At 41.1% G+C, this 19,969-nt stretch overlaps 1 protein-coding gene across 1 annotated transcript in view; it reads left to right on the forward strand.

Moving 5' to 3' along the window:
- The window catches only part of LOC124555753 (hemicentin-1-like), an 817,128-nt gene that overhangs the window by 641,241 nt on the left and 155,918 nt on the right, over positions 1-19,969 (forward strand). The window contains exon 44 of the mRNA XM_047129776.1: positions 18,708-18,847. Coding sequence (XP_046985732.1) covers positions 18,708-18,847 — 140 coding nt within the window. The remainder of the gene's footprint in view (positions 1-18,707; positions 18,848-19,969) is intronic.

Here is a 19,969-nt window from a genome sequence, read left to right on the forward strand (position 1 = left end):
CGAGGTACTCATACATCTGCTTATATATTATGCCTTCAAAGACTTTTCCTAGTACTGGAATTAGTGAAATTGGTCTGTAGTTTGCAGGATCTGATTTGACACCCTTCTTAAAGACTGGAGTTACCTTGGATAGTTTGAGAGGATCAGGAAAAAACCCTTCTATGAGACACAGGTTTATAGAATATGTTAATGGTGCTGCAATGTAATGTATGATTTCTTTCAATAGATTGTTTGACATATTAAAAATATCTGTACTGTATGAATTTTTCATTTCTTTGACTATTTTAAGAACTTCATGTTGGCATACCTCTTTGAAGTGTTTCAATGATGATCCGGCCCTATTATGATTTAGGTTTGCTCTCTTCAGATAATCTATACATGTTACATTGGGTTTACTGATCAGCTTTTTGATATCATCAGCACAGCTTACAAAATATTTATTGAATGTATCTGCTGATATTGGGACTGTCTTGTCAAAGTTTCTGACTTCACCTTTAACAGTATTAATTACTGACCAGGCTGTTTTGCATTGGTTTTTACTATTTTTTATGACATTTGTGTTGTATCTTAGTTTCGCTAATTGCAACTCTTTCTTATACAGTTTCTTAGTGATTTTTTCGAGATCCTTAATTTCATTAGAATTGTTTACTTTGGCAAGGCGCTTCAACAGCAGTAGCTTATTTTTTAGATTCTCCAGTTCTTTGGTGTACCAAAATTTACCTTTTCTTGTTTTATGGTATTTCTTTTGAACAAGATGGGCTTTTAAAATACCTGTTAAGTAATTGTGGAATGTTTCATAAACTGTTTGAGCACTGGAATCACAGTTTTGAAATAATTTGTCCCAGTTTGTTATGCTCAACTGGTGTGTTAGTTTTATGAGATTGTGTTTTGTTAATATTAAGGTATTAGATTTTGTTAACTTTTGTCCAGCCTTGCTCTCATCCCCTTTTATAAAATGTCTTAACTTTACTGTTAACATGGAGTGGTCTGAGAAAACAAACTCCTTTACCTTGGTGGAGTACATATCACGAGCACAGTTGACAAAAGCATTATCCAAACACGCTTGTAGTCTTGTTGGTTCTGAATTTACATGATGGAAGTTGTGCTGCCTTAGCATATTCAGTAACTTATTTACGCTGGGTTTGTTACATGTTACATCAAAGCTTGAATTAAAGTCTCCCCCAATTACAGTTACATACTGTTTCCATTTCGTTATGTAGCAGAGTACACTGTCTAAATTATCTAAAAAAGTTTTATCATCTGAGTCAGGGGAATGGTAGATACATACTATGATAAGTTTCATTATATCACATATGATCCCGGTAATTTCAAAGTGTTTCTCTACACATGCCCAACTAAGATCTAGTTCTCTACACTCTATTTCACTTGAAACATAGATAACAGTACCACCATTACGGTACTGAGATCTGCAAAAACTGTTTCCATATTTATAACCTTCTGGTACATAGTATTGTATTTGTTCTGGTTTAAGCCAATGTTCTGATAGACATAAGAAAGAATACTTATTCTGTGGCAATGACTCATCCAGAATTTCAACTTTATTTTCAAGACCCTGAATGTTTAAAAATAGGATGTTGTTGTGACTTATCTGTGAGTTAGGAGGCTGGTTTTTCACATTTTTATTTTTTTCTTGGCTTGAAACCATAAAAAATTATCACTGAATGACACAGATGTATTTTTCCTTTGGCTCCTCCTTAAGCATTGCTGTGTTGCTGCTCCAGTCGTTGTTGGTTCTGTTACTGCTGCTGCTTCTGCTGATAATGATGGTGCTGCTGCTGTTTCACTTATTTCTGGTGTTTGTTGTTCCATAACTGCTGTGCCTTTCTGTGAATTATTAACATTTGGAGTGTTCACTTGCATTAATAAAATTTCACGTTTGTCTTGGAGAGGTGTAGCTTCACTGATAGCAGATTTCACATTGGATTCTACAGGATACACACACTTCCTGTCCATGAGAGGTATGACTTTTCTATCATCACACTGCACATTTGAGATTTTATTTACAAGTTCTAAAATTTTGGTTACTATTACGTTTTTTCCTAGTAAATTTAGATGGGAACCATGTGTTGTGTGAAATCTTTTCCCTAAATTGCTGATGTTCACAAATGTTACATTTTCAAACCGCTTGCAAATATTTTGCATCTCTTTATTTGCTGTTTCAATTTCTTTATTTACACAGGACCATTCTATCAAGTCGTAACAGTGTGGCACTGAAAAAACAATAACATTTGTTCCTCTCAGCTCATACAGTTTTCTTTTTAGCGAGATTAAGAGATCGTTTTTTTCGTTCCTGGCTATATCATTTGATCCCGCCAGGAAGATGGAAAAGTCCTTTTTGCTCAATGAGGAAATTTTTTCTTGACTCATTGATGTAGCAGCACTGAATTTTGCTCCTGGTTTTATTGTACAGTTAAAACTAAAATTCTGACTACTTGTACGCCGAAATTCAGCGGCTGTATTTCGTCCTTGGCTGTCGGCATACAGTTCAGTTTTACCGGTACTTGCTGTTCCGAGATTGCCTGTTTCCTGCCTATCTTTGCGATAAGCGAAGTCTTGTTTGGCACTATTTATTGTGTCTTTTTTGCTAACACATGTCGATATTGTCTCAGTAGAGCAGCTTAGCCGTGGAAGATTTTTCGTGAGCACTTTTGCATATGATCTTTTACTTAACTGTTTTACCTTATTCACAAAGTCGTTTGGTTTTCCTCATGGTACACTCGCACTGTTAACTTCGCTTTCACAATCCGTAGTCGAAAGAGCTTGAAAGTAGTTTTCGTTCACTATATTTATGTTTCTTTCGCCGTTTTCTGTATCTTGTATTATCTGTTTGCGTCTTTTGTACTTCACTTCCGTCCAATTCTCCGACATATTCGTACTTTCATGGCGCGAGTTTTTCATGTTCCGTTCACTTTTTTCTTCTTTAAGTTTCTTGATATCCATCTTCAAGGAACTGATAATAAATTGTAAACTAGACACCCGTTCGCTGAGCTTTGTAATTTCATCCTTACAACTGTCACAATTTTTCTTTTTCACGGCAAAATTCACACTTTTTCTCGGACACGCACAACGAATTTTTACACTAGCCGCCATATTTAACATCGAGTAGTTAAGTCCCATAGTGCTCAGAGCCATTTTAAACCATTTGATGGCTTGCAGAGAATGTGTATAGATGTACATGAAGGAACTATTTGTCATGGAATGTTAGTGCTTTGTTATTCTTCAACTGTATCCTTACTCAGTGACATGTTTAACTAAAACTGACCAGATTTGTAACTGTGAATGAGCAGTTCATTACAGATGTGTCCTTTTGCTCTGCCAAAAAGCAAAAAATGGAACTCCTGCACAGCTTCATGATAAATGACTTGCAGAAGTATTAAGAGCAGTGGCAGGAATGAATGCAGATATGTGATCATTCAGATGGTTCTTACCTTGCAGACAAACATAATTAATTGAACATATGTGGCAACTGCACATCCAGGTTGTTCTTACCTTGCAGATGAACATCTGTGGCAACTGCACTAACTGCTGCATCAGTGTTGTTTATTTGGTGCCTCAATTCATACATTACTTTTCCTGGTGGTGTTCAAGAATATGTTCATAGTTGAATAAACCTTATTTTCACTGTTTTGGAGATGATTAAAGTGTTTGCAGTGTATGGACACAAAAATAGTCATGCTCTGACACACCACAATAAATCACTTATTAGTAATGCAAGTAGCCTCATTTATGTTGTGTCACTGTAGCATAGTTTCACTGGTGAAGAACAAAATACATTATTATGTTTCACACCTCTAACACATTCTCTCTGTAGGCATTTGACACTGCAGAATGCATGCATTCAAGCTCGCTTTAGTCACATATTCTATACAATAGTGACGTGTTTGTTACTAATTGGGCAAAATTACTCTTAACCCTAGGACGCCCAAGCCTTTTTTTCTAACTTGGATGCCTAAGGGGGGGGGGGGGGGGGGGGGGGGGGGTTCGGCAAGCCCACAGGTATTAAATAAGTTTACTGATGAAAAATTACAACTTTCAAAATGGTTTACGTATTTTAACTAAATCATCAGTTTATAAATGTTGTTAATTGTTATAAATATTGGATTGAGTGAATAAAAAACTGACATATTACAATACAAAATACAGATGTGTTCATATACAATAGACTACTCTGAGTCCTCATCCTCAAGGCAAGAGACACACTTCACAATTTTTTCTGAATGTGTGTTACACACATGTTTGACACTGTCCACGATACTGTTCTGGATTACTTAGATTGTTGTACTTCTGCTTCTTTGTTTTAGCTTCTCTTATACAAATATGGCACCGACCTTTCCCTGCAGGAGGCTGACGTGCTTCTGTTGTCACTTCTTTGATTTTCTTTTGTAGAATAGTCTCCATTGATTGAACAATTTGGTTAGATAACCCTCTTGCATTGACACTTCTTTCTTCTACCTGCAATTTCACTAGTTCCATCCCAGCTTGCAGAAGATAAAGTTTCCATTTGTTGTGTTTAATTTCATTCCATCTTGGATGTTGCTGGATGAATATGGTGATTGCATTGATAGCACAAATGTTGATGAGAGAGTAAAATACAGATAGGGGCCACCTCTTTGTTCCCCTCTTGCAGGTGTACATACGCGCCATTTGATCAATGGTATCAATTCCACCTTTAGTGGAATTGTAATATGCATTTATCTCAGTTTTATTCTTCTCTCCTCCAACAGTGCCTTTATCTTGGTGCATTGTTGACAACATCATTAAGTTTTTACTTGGTTTCGTTTTTGCTATGTAGGACACCAAAGTTACTGGAGGCCTACCTGTTGATGGGTCTGTGAACAAGAACATTGATGAATATAGCTCTTGATGACGTGTTCTTCATTATGTCTGGAATATGATTCCTGTTTGACTGGAGAGTTCCTACTGTAGTAACTTTGTAGTCTTGGTATAACTCTTCCACCAAATCCACTGATGTACTGTATTGGTTTGTAGTTATATTTTGACCAGTATTTTTCACAGGTGCTACCAGACGTTTGACGACATCTGCTGAACCCCATTCTTCTTTCGACAAATTCTGAACATTACCTGGATAGGGTTCCATATTCAAGATGTATGTGTCAACTGCATCGGACATCATGTGTATAAGGATGCCATACTTGCCCAGTTTATCCTTCATAAATACTTTGAAGGGGCAGTGCCCTCTAAACAAGCTGAGCATCTCATCAATGGTGAGGTGGACCCCTGGTTTATACAGTAGTGGAAACCTATCATTCACTTTGTTGAAAACATCACGGATTGCTGTGAACTTGTCTGCTTCCCTTCTTAGCTGGTGGGTGCTTTTGTCATCAAACCTTATGATTGCTATAAGTTCCTTGAAATGTCCTCTTGCTATAATACCCTTGTAAACTGGCTGACCCATTAGGTCTGACCAAAGACTGTGTACACTGACAGAATTGTCCTTATTTGCCCCCATAAGTATTAGGATTCCTATAAAGGCATACAATTCTTTCTCATTAGTCAAAGTAACATTTCGCCTAAATGCCTCTTCATTTGAATGTTTTACTACAATATCCATGATATCAAGCATAAGAAGTAACTTCAAGGCTTCTCCAGGTGAATGGCAAACACCAGCTGGAGTTACTCCTGCCTGCTCTCTTAGTATATTAGCAACAGACCTCTGAGGAATTCTAGGTTGTGTGGTTACGTACCTTCTTCCAGACTTGGCCACAATAACATCCTGGTGGTCACTGCCTGAAGCTGCGCTATCTTCATCTTCTCTAACATCCACATCACTTTTCTGATCTGAATCATACTCCGTAACACCATCCTCATATTCACTTTCACTCCCCGAGTCAGAATCTTCATCTAAAATTTCATTCAGAACTCTTTCTAAAGACGAGTCACGTATTCTTTTAGTCATTTCTATGTCTGGGAGTGGACAATAGGGAACTGCACTAACTCACTGCAAGTTTACAAAATAAATAACAGCTGACAGACATCAACAATCACTTCCTCTGAAAGTAAACCAATTGTTGTGAATATGAAGAACACCAACCAACAAGAAACTAACTTGCATTGCTGTAGAGATGAGAAATACGAAATACTACTAAGGGAAATTTTCTATAACATAGAAGCCTAAGGTGGGGGTGGTGGTGTGGGGGGGGGGGGGGGGGTTGGACCCATAATAAGTTTATTTATTTTTTTCTTCCAAAGCAGGAATTTTCTATAAAATAAATTGACACTAATGTTTCATAAAATAGCCAACAAACAATACCTCAAAGGGAATATGTAGTATGAAAGTTACTTGGGCAAAAGTAGGGGACATAAAAAAATTGTGAGTTCAACGAACCACCCCCCCCCCCCCCCTCCCTTAGGTGTCCTAGGGCTAAGTGCCTTTCAAACTATCTGGCACAGCATGAAAAAGTGCCTGCATCTGAACCCAAACATTTTCCAAGTAAAGTATTCTTATCACATTTATTAGTCTATTAGGCAGTGCTGTTTTCATCAGTCTATTTTGTGACAAAGTAGCTCTCAAATGAAAACTAGGTCATGTTTTATTGTATTTGTTGCCTCAATGAGCTGCACAGGAGTAAAGTCTGTAGTTGATTAGGAGTAAACTCTTTAATTCATTCCTAATACACTCTCTTATACCTTTAGCAAATTGAGAGAAGTTTCTTATCAGTACTCTTCTTATTTATTGGCACTGCACAGTATAATTTACACTTGAGAACCCATGTAATTGCAAAATCCAGTTCAGTGTTCATATTATTTTCTCCTGAAAGAGAAGGCACCTACATTGTCCTTAAGAAGAGCATATGCACCAGTAGGACATAGGCACACAGCAGATAGATAAGCTGGAAGTGAATCTGATAGGTTTCAGTGCTTACGCAGACCAATTGTGTTGATATTTTTTTTTTTTTCCAAAGCTGTTCAAGAATGTGAAGTGAAGTCATACTGTAAACATGGATTATTTAGAAGGTCCCACAGATCTTCAGTTGTGTTAATAACTTGGGAAGTTAAATGCCAAAGAAGTCCTATGAAGTCTTAGGCGGTTTTTTCTAGTCATGTTTGAACACTCCTTCTTGTGCAGTCAAATGCATTTTATTGATGAAAGACATCATTCTCCACAAGAAAATAATGTTCGTGTACATTCAAATCTGATGTCTCAAGTATTAATTCATTACCAAATTATCCAGGAGTACAAAATTGTTAAGGCTTTCATGGCCACTTGTTGACAAACTGCCTATTGGCTTCTGTCTCGGGTTCTTCGGCCGGCGTTCATCTAATGATTTTTCTGACATTTCGCCAGCACGAGTGGCTGGCATTGTCAAAGCTTCACCCTCCATTGCTGGTGGTGAACTGCTACAGCTTCTTTGAACAAGCGCATGTGATAGTGTTTCTCTACAGCCAGAACTTCCGTGTCGGTGCCACGGAAGTTCTGTGGCACCGACATGGAAGTTCTGGCTGTAGAGAAACACTGTCACACGCGCTTGTTCAGAGAAGCTGTAGAAATACAAAAACACGCAAACAGTTTCAACAAAGAAAGAGGAAAGTCTTAAGGTAAACGGATCCTGGCTTCCCTTACTGCAGCGAACGACCGTTGCAGGTAGCAAGAGGAGAACCGCACCGGAAATGACTGCGGAGGAGCCCTTGGACATTGGCGAGTCAGGTACATATAGTCTGCGGCCGCGAGCTCGGCTCCAGTTCACCACCGGCAATGGAGGGTGAAGCTTTGACAATGCCAGCCACTCGTGCTGGCGAAACGTCAGAAAAATCATTAGATGAACGTCGGCCGAAGAACCCGAGACAGAAGCCAATAGGCAGTTTGTTATCCAGGAGTGTTTTGCATGCTTTTGTTGGACCATAATAATACTTGCACTTTCCTTGGTTACATTCCACACTGGTTGAAAGATGTTGGTTTTTCAAAGTTTTCTCTGCACACTCTGACATCTGTCTGTCTATTGCTGCTTTCCATCATCAGTTACTAGCAGCCAAGTTCAGTACTGTTGCACAAATTAAAGTCTCCACTTCATTAGCATTGGTGTAAACACAAACCATTTCCTATTGAGCCCTATTTGCTGCACATTTGTTGTACTGTTAAGTAGTCACCAGTGAGGCTGGATCTTAGGCACTTCAGTGATGAGTTCTCTCACTGCAGAACATCAGTTGGCATTCATGCACATCAACAATCAGTGTTCGTGCCGCACACCAATGCCATAAGTAGCTCCATATTTTTCATAATAGTTACTTGCAATGCTGTTATTAATCCATTAACAATACTCTTCTTCTGCAAAGCTATGTGAACAGTTTGCAAACCTGCTCAGTTCAGAAATTATTACTGTTTTCACAAAGTCTTTTTGCCATTGAGTAAATTGATTACTTTACCTACAATAGCACTGAGCAAAATTCATGCAGAGTGGTTACATTTTCCTTTAAATACATAATTTGCCAGTGTACATCATGTAACATGTCATCAACTATGTGCTGTAGATATCACATCTAAGATGTGATGATAATACTGTTTATTGACAGTGTATTTGGGTACATGGATAATAAATGATTCTAAAGTACTGCAGCTGTTACAATACACACTAGTGTAAAATGAAAAGTGGACACTCTGAAGCAGTGGTCCCTCACAAATGATGTTTTATTCATGTTTTGTACTGTGAATGCCCTTATATAATAACCACAATGTTGTACACACAAAAAGAGACTGTCTTGGACAAAAATTTCACCTGAAATTTAGTACTACAGTCATGCATAGAAATGATCATAGAGGTGTCAGTTGACAGCTTGGAAATGCTGCTCCATTTTGCTCCCACCAATTGTCACAACTGGTCCAGGGATGTTGTAAGTTTTGCAGAATAGATAATGTGCTAAGGTGGTAACTGTGGAAGAACTTGGAGGGTTCATTGTCTACCCACAGAAAAATGTTTCCAGACACTATACGATTGTAACAACAGATCTCATTGACATGGTAATATGTTTCTTGCAGTTTTCCTGGTGGATAAAATATTCCATCATCTTTTTGGTGTGCATTCAGGACGGCAATATTTCATCCTCAGATATTTTGTCATTTAACCATATAGTGATCTTCAAGGTAAGTCAGTGACTGAATTAAAATCATTTGGAACAATTATAGGCTGTGTGTCTAATTCAATCGCTGATCCACTTTGAAAATGATGGTACATTTAACCATTGAAATATCGTAAGATGAAATATTACTGTCCTAGATGCATACCCAAAAGATGATGGAACATGGTGATAATGTCAACTTAATAACCTGGATAATATCCTGGATAGATGCCGCATTCCGCAGTATGCCCACAACAAGCACCACATGTGTAAATTTATTGAAAGCAATGGCTGACCAAGTTGTGATGCTTAGAATTGGTCCTATACATCACAGACTGATACATTACAGTAGTTTAAGGTCTTCTGATCTATGCCCTACTCACAAATACCCATCACTGGTGACAGATCGTGAATGATTCATCTTTCCACTTGCATCTTTTGCTATAGTGTCAGAGATGTCCTGCACAGTGATGAGTGAGAGGAACTCTTATTTGTTGCCCAGCTTCTAGCTAGCAGTTTCTGATGGTTCTAACTGGTACAACTGGTGAATGATTGATGATCTGATGTTGAAGTCCTGGTGGGAATCTGTATGTTTGCCATCATGCAGTATGCTGGGGTCAACCATTTACACCTTTCTTGGCCCACTGACAACACTACATAACAATATATTGGACTATTTCTTGGATGGTCCATGCAAGTGACTGCAGATCCATAATATTACTTAGATGAAATAAAGTTAATTGCACAAATTGTCCACATAGTCATCTTCATGGCACATTTATGATGCTTAACCATCCAGTATGGTGCCAAAAACTATAGACCACTCTTCCACCAAATCAGATACAGTTGCTACTTGCTCAGTGTTGTTACACTCAGTACACAGTTCCTTCCCAGCTCACAGCATGGTGCTTAAAATCTTCATCTTTTCTCTCTCAGTCAGTCTCCCATGCAAATGTAGTGTTTCTGTGGCACACATTTAGAACTATCCATTTTCAACTATTATAAATGAAATAAGAAAATTACAATACTTTGTTCCCAGTTTATGTTTAGCATCTATTGTATACCAGCACTAAACTGCTGGATGCAGGCTGACAATAGACTGTGTGACAGATCTTAATAAAATTATGAATTATATACTGAGTATCTGCAGAATTTTAATCTTTGTTTATTTGTAGGATTCCTCTTTTTTTATCTTTTATGATTATCAATTCCACACTCTCATTTCACTGTGCTATCACTGTACAAGTTACACATTATGATTAGTACTTCATTTTAAAAATCTAAGTTGGTTCCACACACAGTGAGTGATCATTGGAGACAGTGTGGAAATTCCACATTCTTGTTCTGATCAAAATCTTTGGGAGTGTTGTTTTCCTATTGCCTTCCTACAGCCTGATATGAAACACCAAACAAGTATTTGTGTCTTGTGGGTGGCTACCATGAAAGCATGTGCAGGGTAGTATTCTGTTTATCCTGTCACAGATGTGTGTAAAAGGAATGGAAGATAGAAGTGAAAGCTAGTGCCAGTGGTAAAGAAACCATCAAGCTAAAGATTCCCATTCAATTGGCAGATCACCATCATTCATGACAGCTGCTGTCATGTTAGCTAATGTTCCTTTCAAAATAATTCTAGAAATTCACAACAGAAGGCAGTACCTGTTAAGGGATAGGTGACGGTACATCCGTACATTCTTCTCACATGAAATAAGTTCTGTTTCTGACCAATAGGTGTCTTGTGCATCAAGAAAATAGTGGCCTAAGCTATACTTGGTCGCCGTCTTTTGAAGACAGCAATGTCGCCTGAGCTATGTTCAGGCTTGGTCTATAAAATATTAAAAACAAATGATTCAACCTATGTTGCTGCCTATGATCAAGGGATGTATACAACAAATTTTAACCATATAATAAGCAAAGAAATACCATTGAAACATGGTGGCAAGTCTGAAAATGAAGCTGTGGTGATAAAGAATATTAATTTTTCAATTTTGAACCAGATTCAGGATACACAACTTAAATGGCTCCATAATACAGTTATCTGTCAGAAGCTAGACTAGTGTCAAGGATCTCTTAAGTTTTCTCTGGAGATGGAAAAGCACATCTTTTCTTAAAAATTAATGACTAAATATTGGAACAGTTGATGTTTTTAGATTTGAAATTTATCTTTTATTCATATATGCTTCTATTCACAAATGTTTTTATTCATGTAAATGAATAACGGTTCAAATAAATTTTCTTATTTGCCATTCATGAATAATGAATAATAATATTTATCTGTATTTATTATTAATCGTTTAAATAAATTTTACTCACCTCTGTTTAGGAAATGTGTCTTGGATACTTAACCACATATATGTTTGTTGTGCCAAAGACATATCTATATCTACATCTACATTTATATTCCACAAGCCACCCAACGGTGTGTGGCAGATTATATGTACTTATCATGTCATATACAGCTAACCTTAGTAATATTATAATATTTATTTCAAAATCTTCTTGTTTTATTAATGTCTAAGTATGAGTTATCCTGCTTGGGATGCACTGGAGCCATTCACAAAATTCAAAAATTAGGTTTTAACATCGTTGACAATGAGGTCCTTAGGGATGGAGCACAAACTTTAATTGGGGAACGAAATCAAATGTGTCCTTCCTGTAGGGATCATCCAGCATTTGCCTTAATCAGTTTATTGAAACCACAGCAAATCTAATTTGGATGGTGTTATATAGCTAGGGAAGGCCGAAATGCACGCTATAAGCTCATGCAGGATGGCGTGAAGTCTGAAACAGGATACGTAATGAATCCTATAAAGAAAAGTACGTAGCTTCTGGAATACTTAACTTTAATCCATCATTTGTATACATCGTTCTTGATGAGACATGCTTCATACGATAACTATCAATTGCTATGGCGCCTTGCTAGGTCGTAGCCATTGACTTAGCTGAAGGCTATTCTAACTATCTTCTCTGCAAATAAGCGAGGCTTCGTCAGTGTTGCATCGCTAGCTAAGTCGTCCGTACAACTGGGGCGAGTGCTAGTAAGTCTCTCTAGACCTGCCATGTGACGGCGCTCGGTCTGCAATTACTGACAGTGGCGACACGCGGGTCCATCGTATACTAGTGGACCGCGGCCGATTTAAAAGGCTACCACCTAGCAAGTGTGGTGTCTGGCGGTGACACCACATTCCTCCCCCGCAAATCGGCGAACGGTGGTGTTATAAGGCTTCCGCCCGCCGTGGGGAGGACCCCATGTTGGCGTATGCGACGAGGTGCGGAGCCTAACAACAGGCGAGGCTGTGCCACCCGCACCTGGCCATTCGGTCCGAGGGGAGCTAGGAAACGCCTGAAAACCTAGTCCAGGGTGCACGCCAACATGCGGGTGATGCGCCCTAAGATAGTCAGGAGGGGCCGAAGGGTCGACCTCCATCGAGTCGGAGTACCCGATGGGCGAAGATGACATCTGGTCCGGAGTGGGCAAGAGGTCCATGTCGGAGGACAGCTGGTCACGGGAAGCGATCAGCGGCACGTGACCCAGGGAGGCGCTCGGCGGCTGCAACGAAGCGTCCACTGTGGGCGGCGCCGGTGGGAGAACAGGCTACGGTGGCAGCGGCGCGTCGCCATGGGGCAAAATGGAAGGCAGCGTCGGTAACACCTGGGGATGAGGCGAGCCAGTAGATGGGTCCCCAGGGCGGTGACCGGACGGCACCGTCGCTGAAAGCAGACGGGGAGCGGCAGAACCCAAGCGACGACAGAGGTGCAGCTGATTGAGATGCCGACGCACCTCACCAGAGGCCCCCAAAACCAGATACATAGCGCGGCTGAGGCAGCAAAGAATGCGCCCTGCGAGCCAACGCCGTGAACCTCGATAGTTGCGACAGTATACAAAGTCGCCAGGGGCAAAAGCAGGTGGTTGCCGCTGCACAGGAACCTGATGCGGCGGATGCAGCAAAGACATCAAGGGTCGATGAGGATGACCATGGAGCAACTCAGCCGGCGAGCGACCATCTCGGGGCTGAGAGCGATACGAAGACAAAAAGAGCAATAATGCGTCCTCCCGCGAATGCGACTCTTTCAGCTTCAACATCTGTGACTTGAAAGTCCGGACCAATCGTTCAGTGGCACCGTCAGATGTTGAATACCATTGGCCTTGCAGAATGACTGAAATTCTGCGGACTTAAATTGTGGGCCATTGTCAGAAACAACAGTCTGTGGAAGGCCTTCAATGCAAAAGATAACGGATAACGCTTGGATGGTGGCAGATGACGTCGTGGAAGACATCCGGACAACAAAAGGGAAATTACTGAAAGAATCGACCACAACCAACCATCGAGCATTCCAGAATGGACCAGCAAAATCTATGTGCAAGCGTTGCCAAGGGGAAGTGGCTTTTGGCCATGCAAAGAAGTTCTGCAGCGGTGCGGATTGTTGTTCGGCACACGCCATGCAAGAAGACCACATATTCGTAATCGCAGCATCGATTCCGAACCAAGTACAGTGCTGACGAGCAAGTTGTTTCGTTCGCACAATACCCCAATGTCCGTGGTGAAGAAGCTTTAAGACAGAGGACTGTAACGAACGTGGGACCACGACTCTGGACTGATCATTATCAGAACGCAACAACAAAACACCACGCCGAACAAAAAGTCTCTCCTTGTGAGCAAAAAATCGGCGAACCAACGGATCCTCTATCCGTGACTTTGACAAGGGCCATTGTGTAGCAACAAAACGCAAAACCGTAGCAAGGACATGGTCAGCAGCTGTGGCTGTAGCTACACGACGAAAATCAATCTGAAACGATTCGACCACGTCATCGGTTTCCGAATCAATGAACATGCAAGCAAGTTTGGAGGAATCGAATGCTTTATCCTCAGCAACAGGCAAATGGGACAACGCATCGGCGTGTCCGTGCTTAGCAGTGGACCAATACAAGATATTGTAGCGGTACTGCGAGAGGAAAATAGACCAGCAAATGAATTTCTGCGCTGTACATGGAGGGACAGGCTTGTTCGGATGAAGAAGTGATGTCAAAGGTTTGTGGTCTGTGATGATGGTAAAGTGACGACCATATAAGAAATCATGAAACTTTGTAACACCAAACACGAGAGCCAAAGCTTCCTTCTCGATCTGTGAATAATTTCTTTGCGCTGACGAGAGCAATTTGGACGCAAAGGCAATAGGGCGATCATGCGAACCATCTTTGTGCGCAAGCACAGCTCCGATCCCGAAATCCGATGCATCTACCATCAACAAAAGGGGTTTCCAGGGATCGAATGGCGTAAGGCAAGTATTTGAAAGCAACGCTGACTTCAACTGGCGAGAGGCGCGTTCGCATTCCGTTGTCCAGACAAACGGAACACCTTTACGGTGTAAGCGATGAAGCGGAGCTGAAATGGAAGAGGCATTGCGCAGAAAGTGATGATAGTAATTTATTTTACCCAACACACTCTGCAGCTGTTGCAAATTCTGCGGCGAAGGCAAGTCTTGTATGGCACGGAGGTGCTCTGGACTCGGATGTATGCCTTGGGCATTGATGACATGTCCCAAATATGGTAAGTCACAAGCCAAAAACACACATTTGTCCTTCCGCAAGCGAAGACCATTTTGTCGCAAGACCTGAAATAATGTGCGGAGGTTGGCTAAATGTTCGGCTTCTGTCTTTCTGGAGATCACAATATCGTCCAGATAGTTTGCTGCAGTAGGGACCGACGCACAAACAGTTTGTAGATACTGCTGAAACAATGCAGGGGTGGATGCACACCTGAATGGCAGTCTTTTGAAGCGATACAACCCAAGGTTGCGTGTTAACCACCAAAACGCGCTGTGTTTCTTCGTCCACCGGTATTTGCAAGTACGCATCGGCTAGGTCCAACTTAGAAAAATATGTACCCGGGCACAGTTTGTCAAAAAGATCTTCCGGGTGGGGTAAAGGATAAGTTGCAATCACTAGTTGTGGATTCACTGTAGCTTTGAAGTCCACACAAAGTCTCAATTTTCCGGAAGGTTTTGGCAAAATCACTAAGGGTGACGCCCAGAGAGAAGCCTGCACACGTTCAATCACACCTTGTGATTCTAAATTGTGTAATGTTCTTGCGACCTCATCACGCAATGCGTGTGAAACATTGCGCGCTCTGAAAAATTTCGGTTGCGTATTTACTTTCAGTTCCAGATGTGCTTTATAGTTCTCAGCGCAACCAAAGCCCGGTGCAAAAATGTCTGCAAATTCTTCACATAGATGAGAAACACTGGCGGAAGGCACAGTCTGGTTCACTGAGAGGACCTGATTGACTATAGACAAGTTAAACAACTGAAATAAATCTAAACCAAACAAGTGCACTGCAGAAGAAGAACGAAGAACGTAAAATGACACAAGTTTTGTTTGTCCCTTGTATGTTGCAAGAAGGCTGCACTGTCCTACCACAGGGATCTTGTGACCTGAATATGTAGTTAGCTTAACATTGGCGGCATGTAAGGGAGGTGTGCCCAGTTGTTTGTACGTGTCTTTATTGATCAATGAAACTGCAGCTCCAGTATCGAGCTGGAATGGGATCACGTTGCCATTAATGTACAAGTCTACAAACAGTTTATTGTCCTGCTGACGACAAGAGCGACTGTCTCGTGCAATTTGAACAGACACTGGTACAGAATCACTTGCGACTTGACGTGATTTCCGTCGATGTCGACGCACACTTTTTGTGGGACGAACACAGTCACTGTTAGAGAGATTAGCTCTGGGCGGAGTGGAATTTACTACATGAACGTCCATGGGTGAAGGTTCACGAGCCTGAGTATTCTTGGTTCGATTCCGGCTTGAAGCAAAGGGCCTGGAATGGTTTTTAGTGTCCGATCTGAGCTTTTTCTGGCAAACACTCTGAACTTGTCCTTTTTTATTACAGAAAAAGCAAATAGCTTGGCGTGACGGGCAATTCTCACGCGAATGTCTAGTAGCACACCGCGGGCATGATTTCACTGTATTTGCATGCTGGCGCGGCACACGTGGCTGCGCGGACGTGCGCGAGGCTGTTTACAGTTCCGTGCAGCTCGCCCGGCGGGCCGGTTAATGTGACACACAGCTGGCGAAGTTGCAAATGATTCCTGAGCAAAGTCAAGTGTGTCTTGCCTATCCAATATGTCTATCACTTGTTGAAGGGAGGGATTGACTAGTTTCAAAATTTGCTCCTGTATACGAACATCAGAAACATTCTGTGCAATTGCATCACGCACCATAGTATCTGAATAAGGGAGTGCACATTCACACTCAAAAGCACAATCCCTGGTAAGGCCTTGCAAAGTTGCAACCCACTCCCAATTAGTTTGACCAGCCGTATGTTTTGTACGAAAGAACGTATACCTTTTTGCAACGACATTGACTGTTTCTTTGAAATATGCGTCTAAAGCAGACAATATTTCTTCGTAGGACAGAGTTGCTACGTCGCGTCGGGGAAATAATTTCACTATCACACGGTACGTTTGCACCCCTACACACGCCAATAAATGAGGCTGCCGCTCGTTACCTTGAATTCTGTAGGCGGCGAGATGAAATCCAAATTGGCGTGACCACTCCGTCCAGCTTTCCATTGCCGGGCCAAATGGCCGAAACGGGGGTGCAACAGCATGTTGTGGCTGCAGTAGCGGTGAAGCGGCAGCTGCCGCATCGTTTTGCATTGCACGTTGACCCTGGACGAGCTGTCCAAGGGCATCCAATAACGCCTGCGTCTGCTGATTCTGCAAGCGATAAAATTCGGACAGTACATCTGGAGATTGTGGCGAAGCCATGACACAAATAAATTAGAGCAATACGAACGCGAAATCCTCTTTTATGCCTCGTCGCCACTTGTTATATAGCTAGGGAAGGCCGAAATGCACGCTATAAGCTCACGCAGGATGGCGTGAGGTCTGAAACAGGATACGTAATGAATGCTATAAAGAAAAGTACGTAGCTTCTGGAATACTTAACTTTAATCCGTCATTTGTATACATCGTTCTTGATGAGACATGCTTCATACGATAACTATCAATTGCTATGGCGCCTTGCTAGGTCGTAGCCATTGACTTAGCTGAAGGCTATTCTAACTATCTTCTCTGCAAATAAGCGAGGCTTCGTCAGTGTTGCATCGCTAGCTAAGTCGTCTGTACAACTGGGGTGAGTGCTAGTAAGTCTCTCTAGACCTGCCGTGTGGCGGCGCTCGGTCTGCAATTACTGACAGTGGTGACACGCGAGTCCGTCGTATACTAGCGGACCGCGGCCGATTTAAAAGGCTACCACCTAGCAAGTGTGGTGTCTGGCGGTGACACCACAGATGGTCATATGTGAACCAGTGAAGGACCACCTTGCTTAGTCTTAAAATTCACGGATGTCATACTTCTGTGGTGTTATGTGTCTAGCAAAATGAATTGAACATGATGTTCCACTTTGCTTAGTCCAAGATATCATACTAGTATGATGTGTTTCTAGTAACATGGATTTAATTTGATGTGTATTGCTCAAATAAATATGGCCTGATAACTTAAAGTACCTTTGTTGCTAATCTTAGAAAATTTTATTGCTACAGTGTTCTGACATTTGTTTAAATTTCCTGTGCAGTACACTCTGTTTCATTCAAATCATTTCTAGCGACTCACCTCTTTTTCAGTGACTGTTTGTCATTTGTTTTAACAGATGGTGTTATACAAGATTCTTTCAAATCATGATGCTCCATAGAGATACAGACAGGGTTCTTGAGACAGCAGGATGTATTAAATTTGGTCAAGCCATTCCATTGCTTTTCTGTAGAGGTGGTGATACCTCATTGGTAACCACTGACCCCGATAAACAACAAATCATCATCTCAGACTGAAAACAGAACTAATAGTCCAGTCTACCAGTGGACTGCTCATTTGAAAAGAGACATATTTTCTGTGTTATGCATTTTATAATTAGGTTGGGACAGTCCAAGGTGAGTAAACCACAAGCAACATTTCACCTCCATTTGCTATTCATTTCTTCATTTGTGGACATCCTCAACCTTCATGTCGGCAGCTGTTAAAAATACAGCATACAAACAACAGCCTCACAATACATTTATTCTTCTTTGAATTTTTTCATGAAGAATCAGGTACAATTTGAAAATAATAGTAGTGTTTGTATATATAACACTAGGAAAAAGTGGTCTCCATTGTCCACAACTTACACTGATTCCTCCACAGAAAGGAGCAAGTTATTCAATCATAAAAATATTCACCATCTCCCTTGTGAACTAATGGTGCTGGCACACAAAGAAAGTTTTAAAAGCAAAATATAAGTCTGTCTACCCCACAGAAGAATTTCTGAATAGACAGTAGTTTGGTGAAATTTGTCAAATTTTGTTGTTGATTGAAATTACAGCAAAAATCCAGTTATGTAAATGGTCAATATGTAGCCATGTTTTTAAAGAGAAATGTGTCTCATTTGTATATCCAATGACACATTCGACATCACTACAAGTTGTCACAAAATAATCTGTGGAACACACAAGAAAGTAAGCTGAACTAGGGAGGGAGGGAGAGTGAGAGACAGAGCTGGCTGTGTCAATAAATGTAAGAGTGTTGTGAATGGAAATGAAATTAATTTGAGATAATTGCAGTGCTCCATTTATTTTCAGTTGATGGTGGCTGGTCTGAATGGGGTGCTTGGAGTCAGTGCTCTGCTACATGTGGCCTTGGAAATAAGCAGCGATTCAGAACATGTACAAGTCCTATGCCAGCAAATGGAGGAGCTTTCTGCAGTGGTGAGAATTTACAGGTGTGCAATAGTTTTCATCATGAGTATAGAATATAACATGAATTTACAATGTAACAAAATGTAACAGGATCAGTAAGTTTTACATTGTCCGTAACATTCATGTGACCACCACCTATGTTCAACATCAACTTTCAGTAACCAGTCACAGGCTAATGGCAACACTACCAGTGGAGAATACATAAAGCATGAAGGATGGGGTGAGGGGGGGGGGGGGGGGACCCAGAAACCAATGCAGTCATTGTCGTAATGTAGAAACAGGGTGATTTATGTGCATCCACAGTTAAGTTTGTAAACAGTTTGCATGCAACTATGATTAAAATATACTATGCATGGCAAAATGGGGCTATCCAAAACCAGCGCTAAATTAACTGTGGTGCACCACAGGCCATAGATTACATGGCGGAACAAGGGTTGTGAAGATGTATGTGGGTGAGCAGATGTGCAACCATTGAACAACTGACCACCTAGATAAACCTAGGAGCTACCAATAGAGTCTCCTCCATGGCCATTCAGCAAATGTTGCTGGGAATGAGCCTCCGCAGCAGGCACCTGGTTCATGCACCCCTGCTTACTGATGTTCATCAGCAATGAAGGCTGGAATTTGCATTCCATTACCACAACTGGATGTCTACTGAGTGATGGCACATGGCCTTTACAGACATATCAGATTTTATGCTTAATTGGACAGAAAACAGGCATCTTGCAACAATAATCAGAAGGATCAAGTCCAGGGGAACGAGCATTATGGTGTGGCAAGTGTTTTTGTGGCATTCCCTGGGTGATCTTATCATTCTGGAAGGCACAATGGCTTAACACAAGTATCTAATCTTGGTTACCATATCCCCCTCTGTTCACAGGTTATTTTTCCACGGCATAATAGCGTCTACATGTAGGATAATGCAACATTTCACACAACTTACAGTGTATGCGTGTGGCTGGAAGAGCACTAGGATGAGTTTACTGTACTCTCCTGGCCACCAAACTCCCCAAATTTATACTGAATTGAGAATCTGTGGGACCACCTTGATCAGGCTGTTTGTGCCATGGATCCTCAATTGAGAAACCTAGTGCAGCCATTCATAGCACTGAAATCAGCATGGCTCCACATCCCTGTCAGTACCT

Source organism: Schistocerca americana, chromosome X (genome assembly GCF_021461395.2).
Source record: "Schistocerca americana isolate TAMUIC-IGC-003095 chromosome X, iqSchAmer2.1, whole genome shotgun sequence".
Lineage (NCBI taxonomy): Eukaryota > Metazoa > Arthropoda > Insecta > Orthoptera > Acrididae > Schistocerca > Schistocerca americana.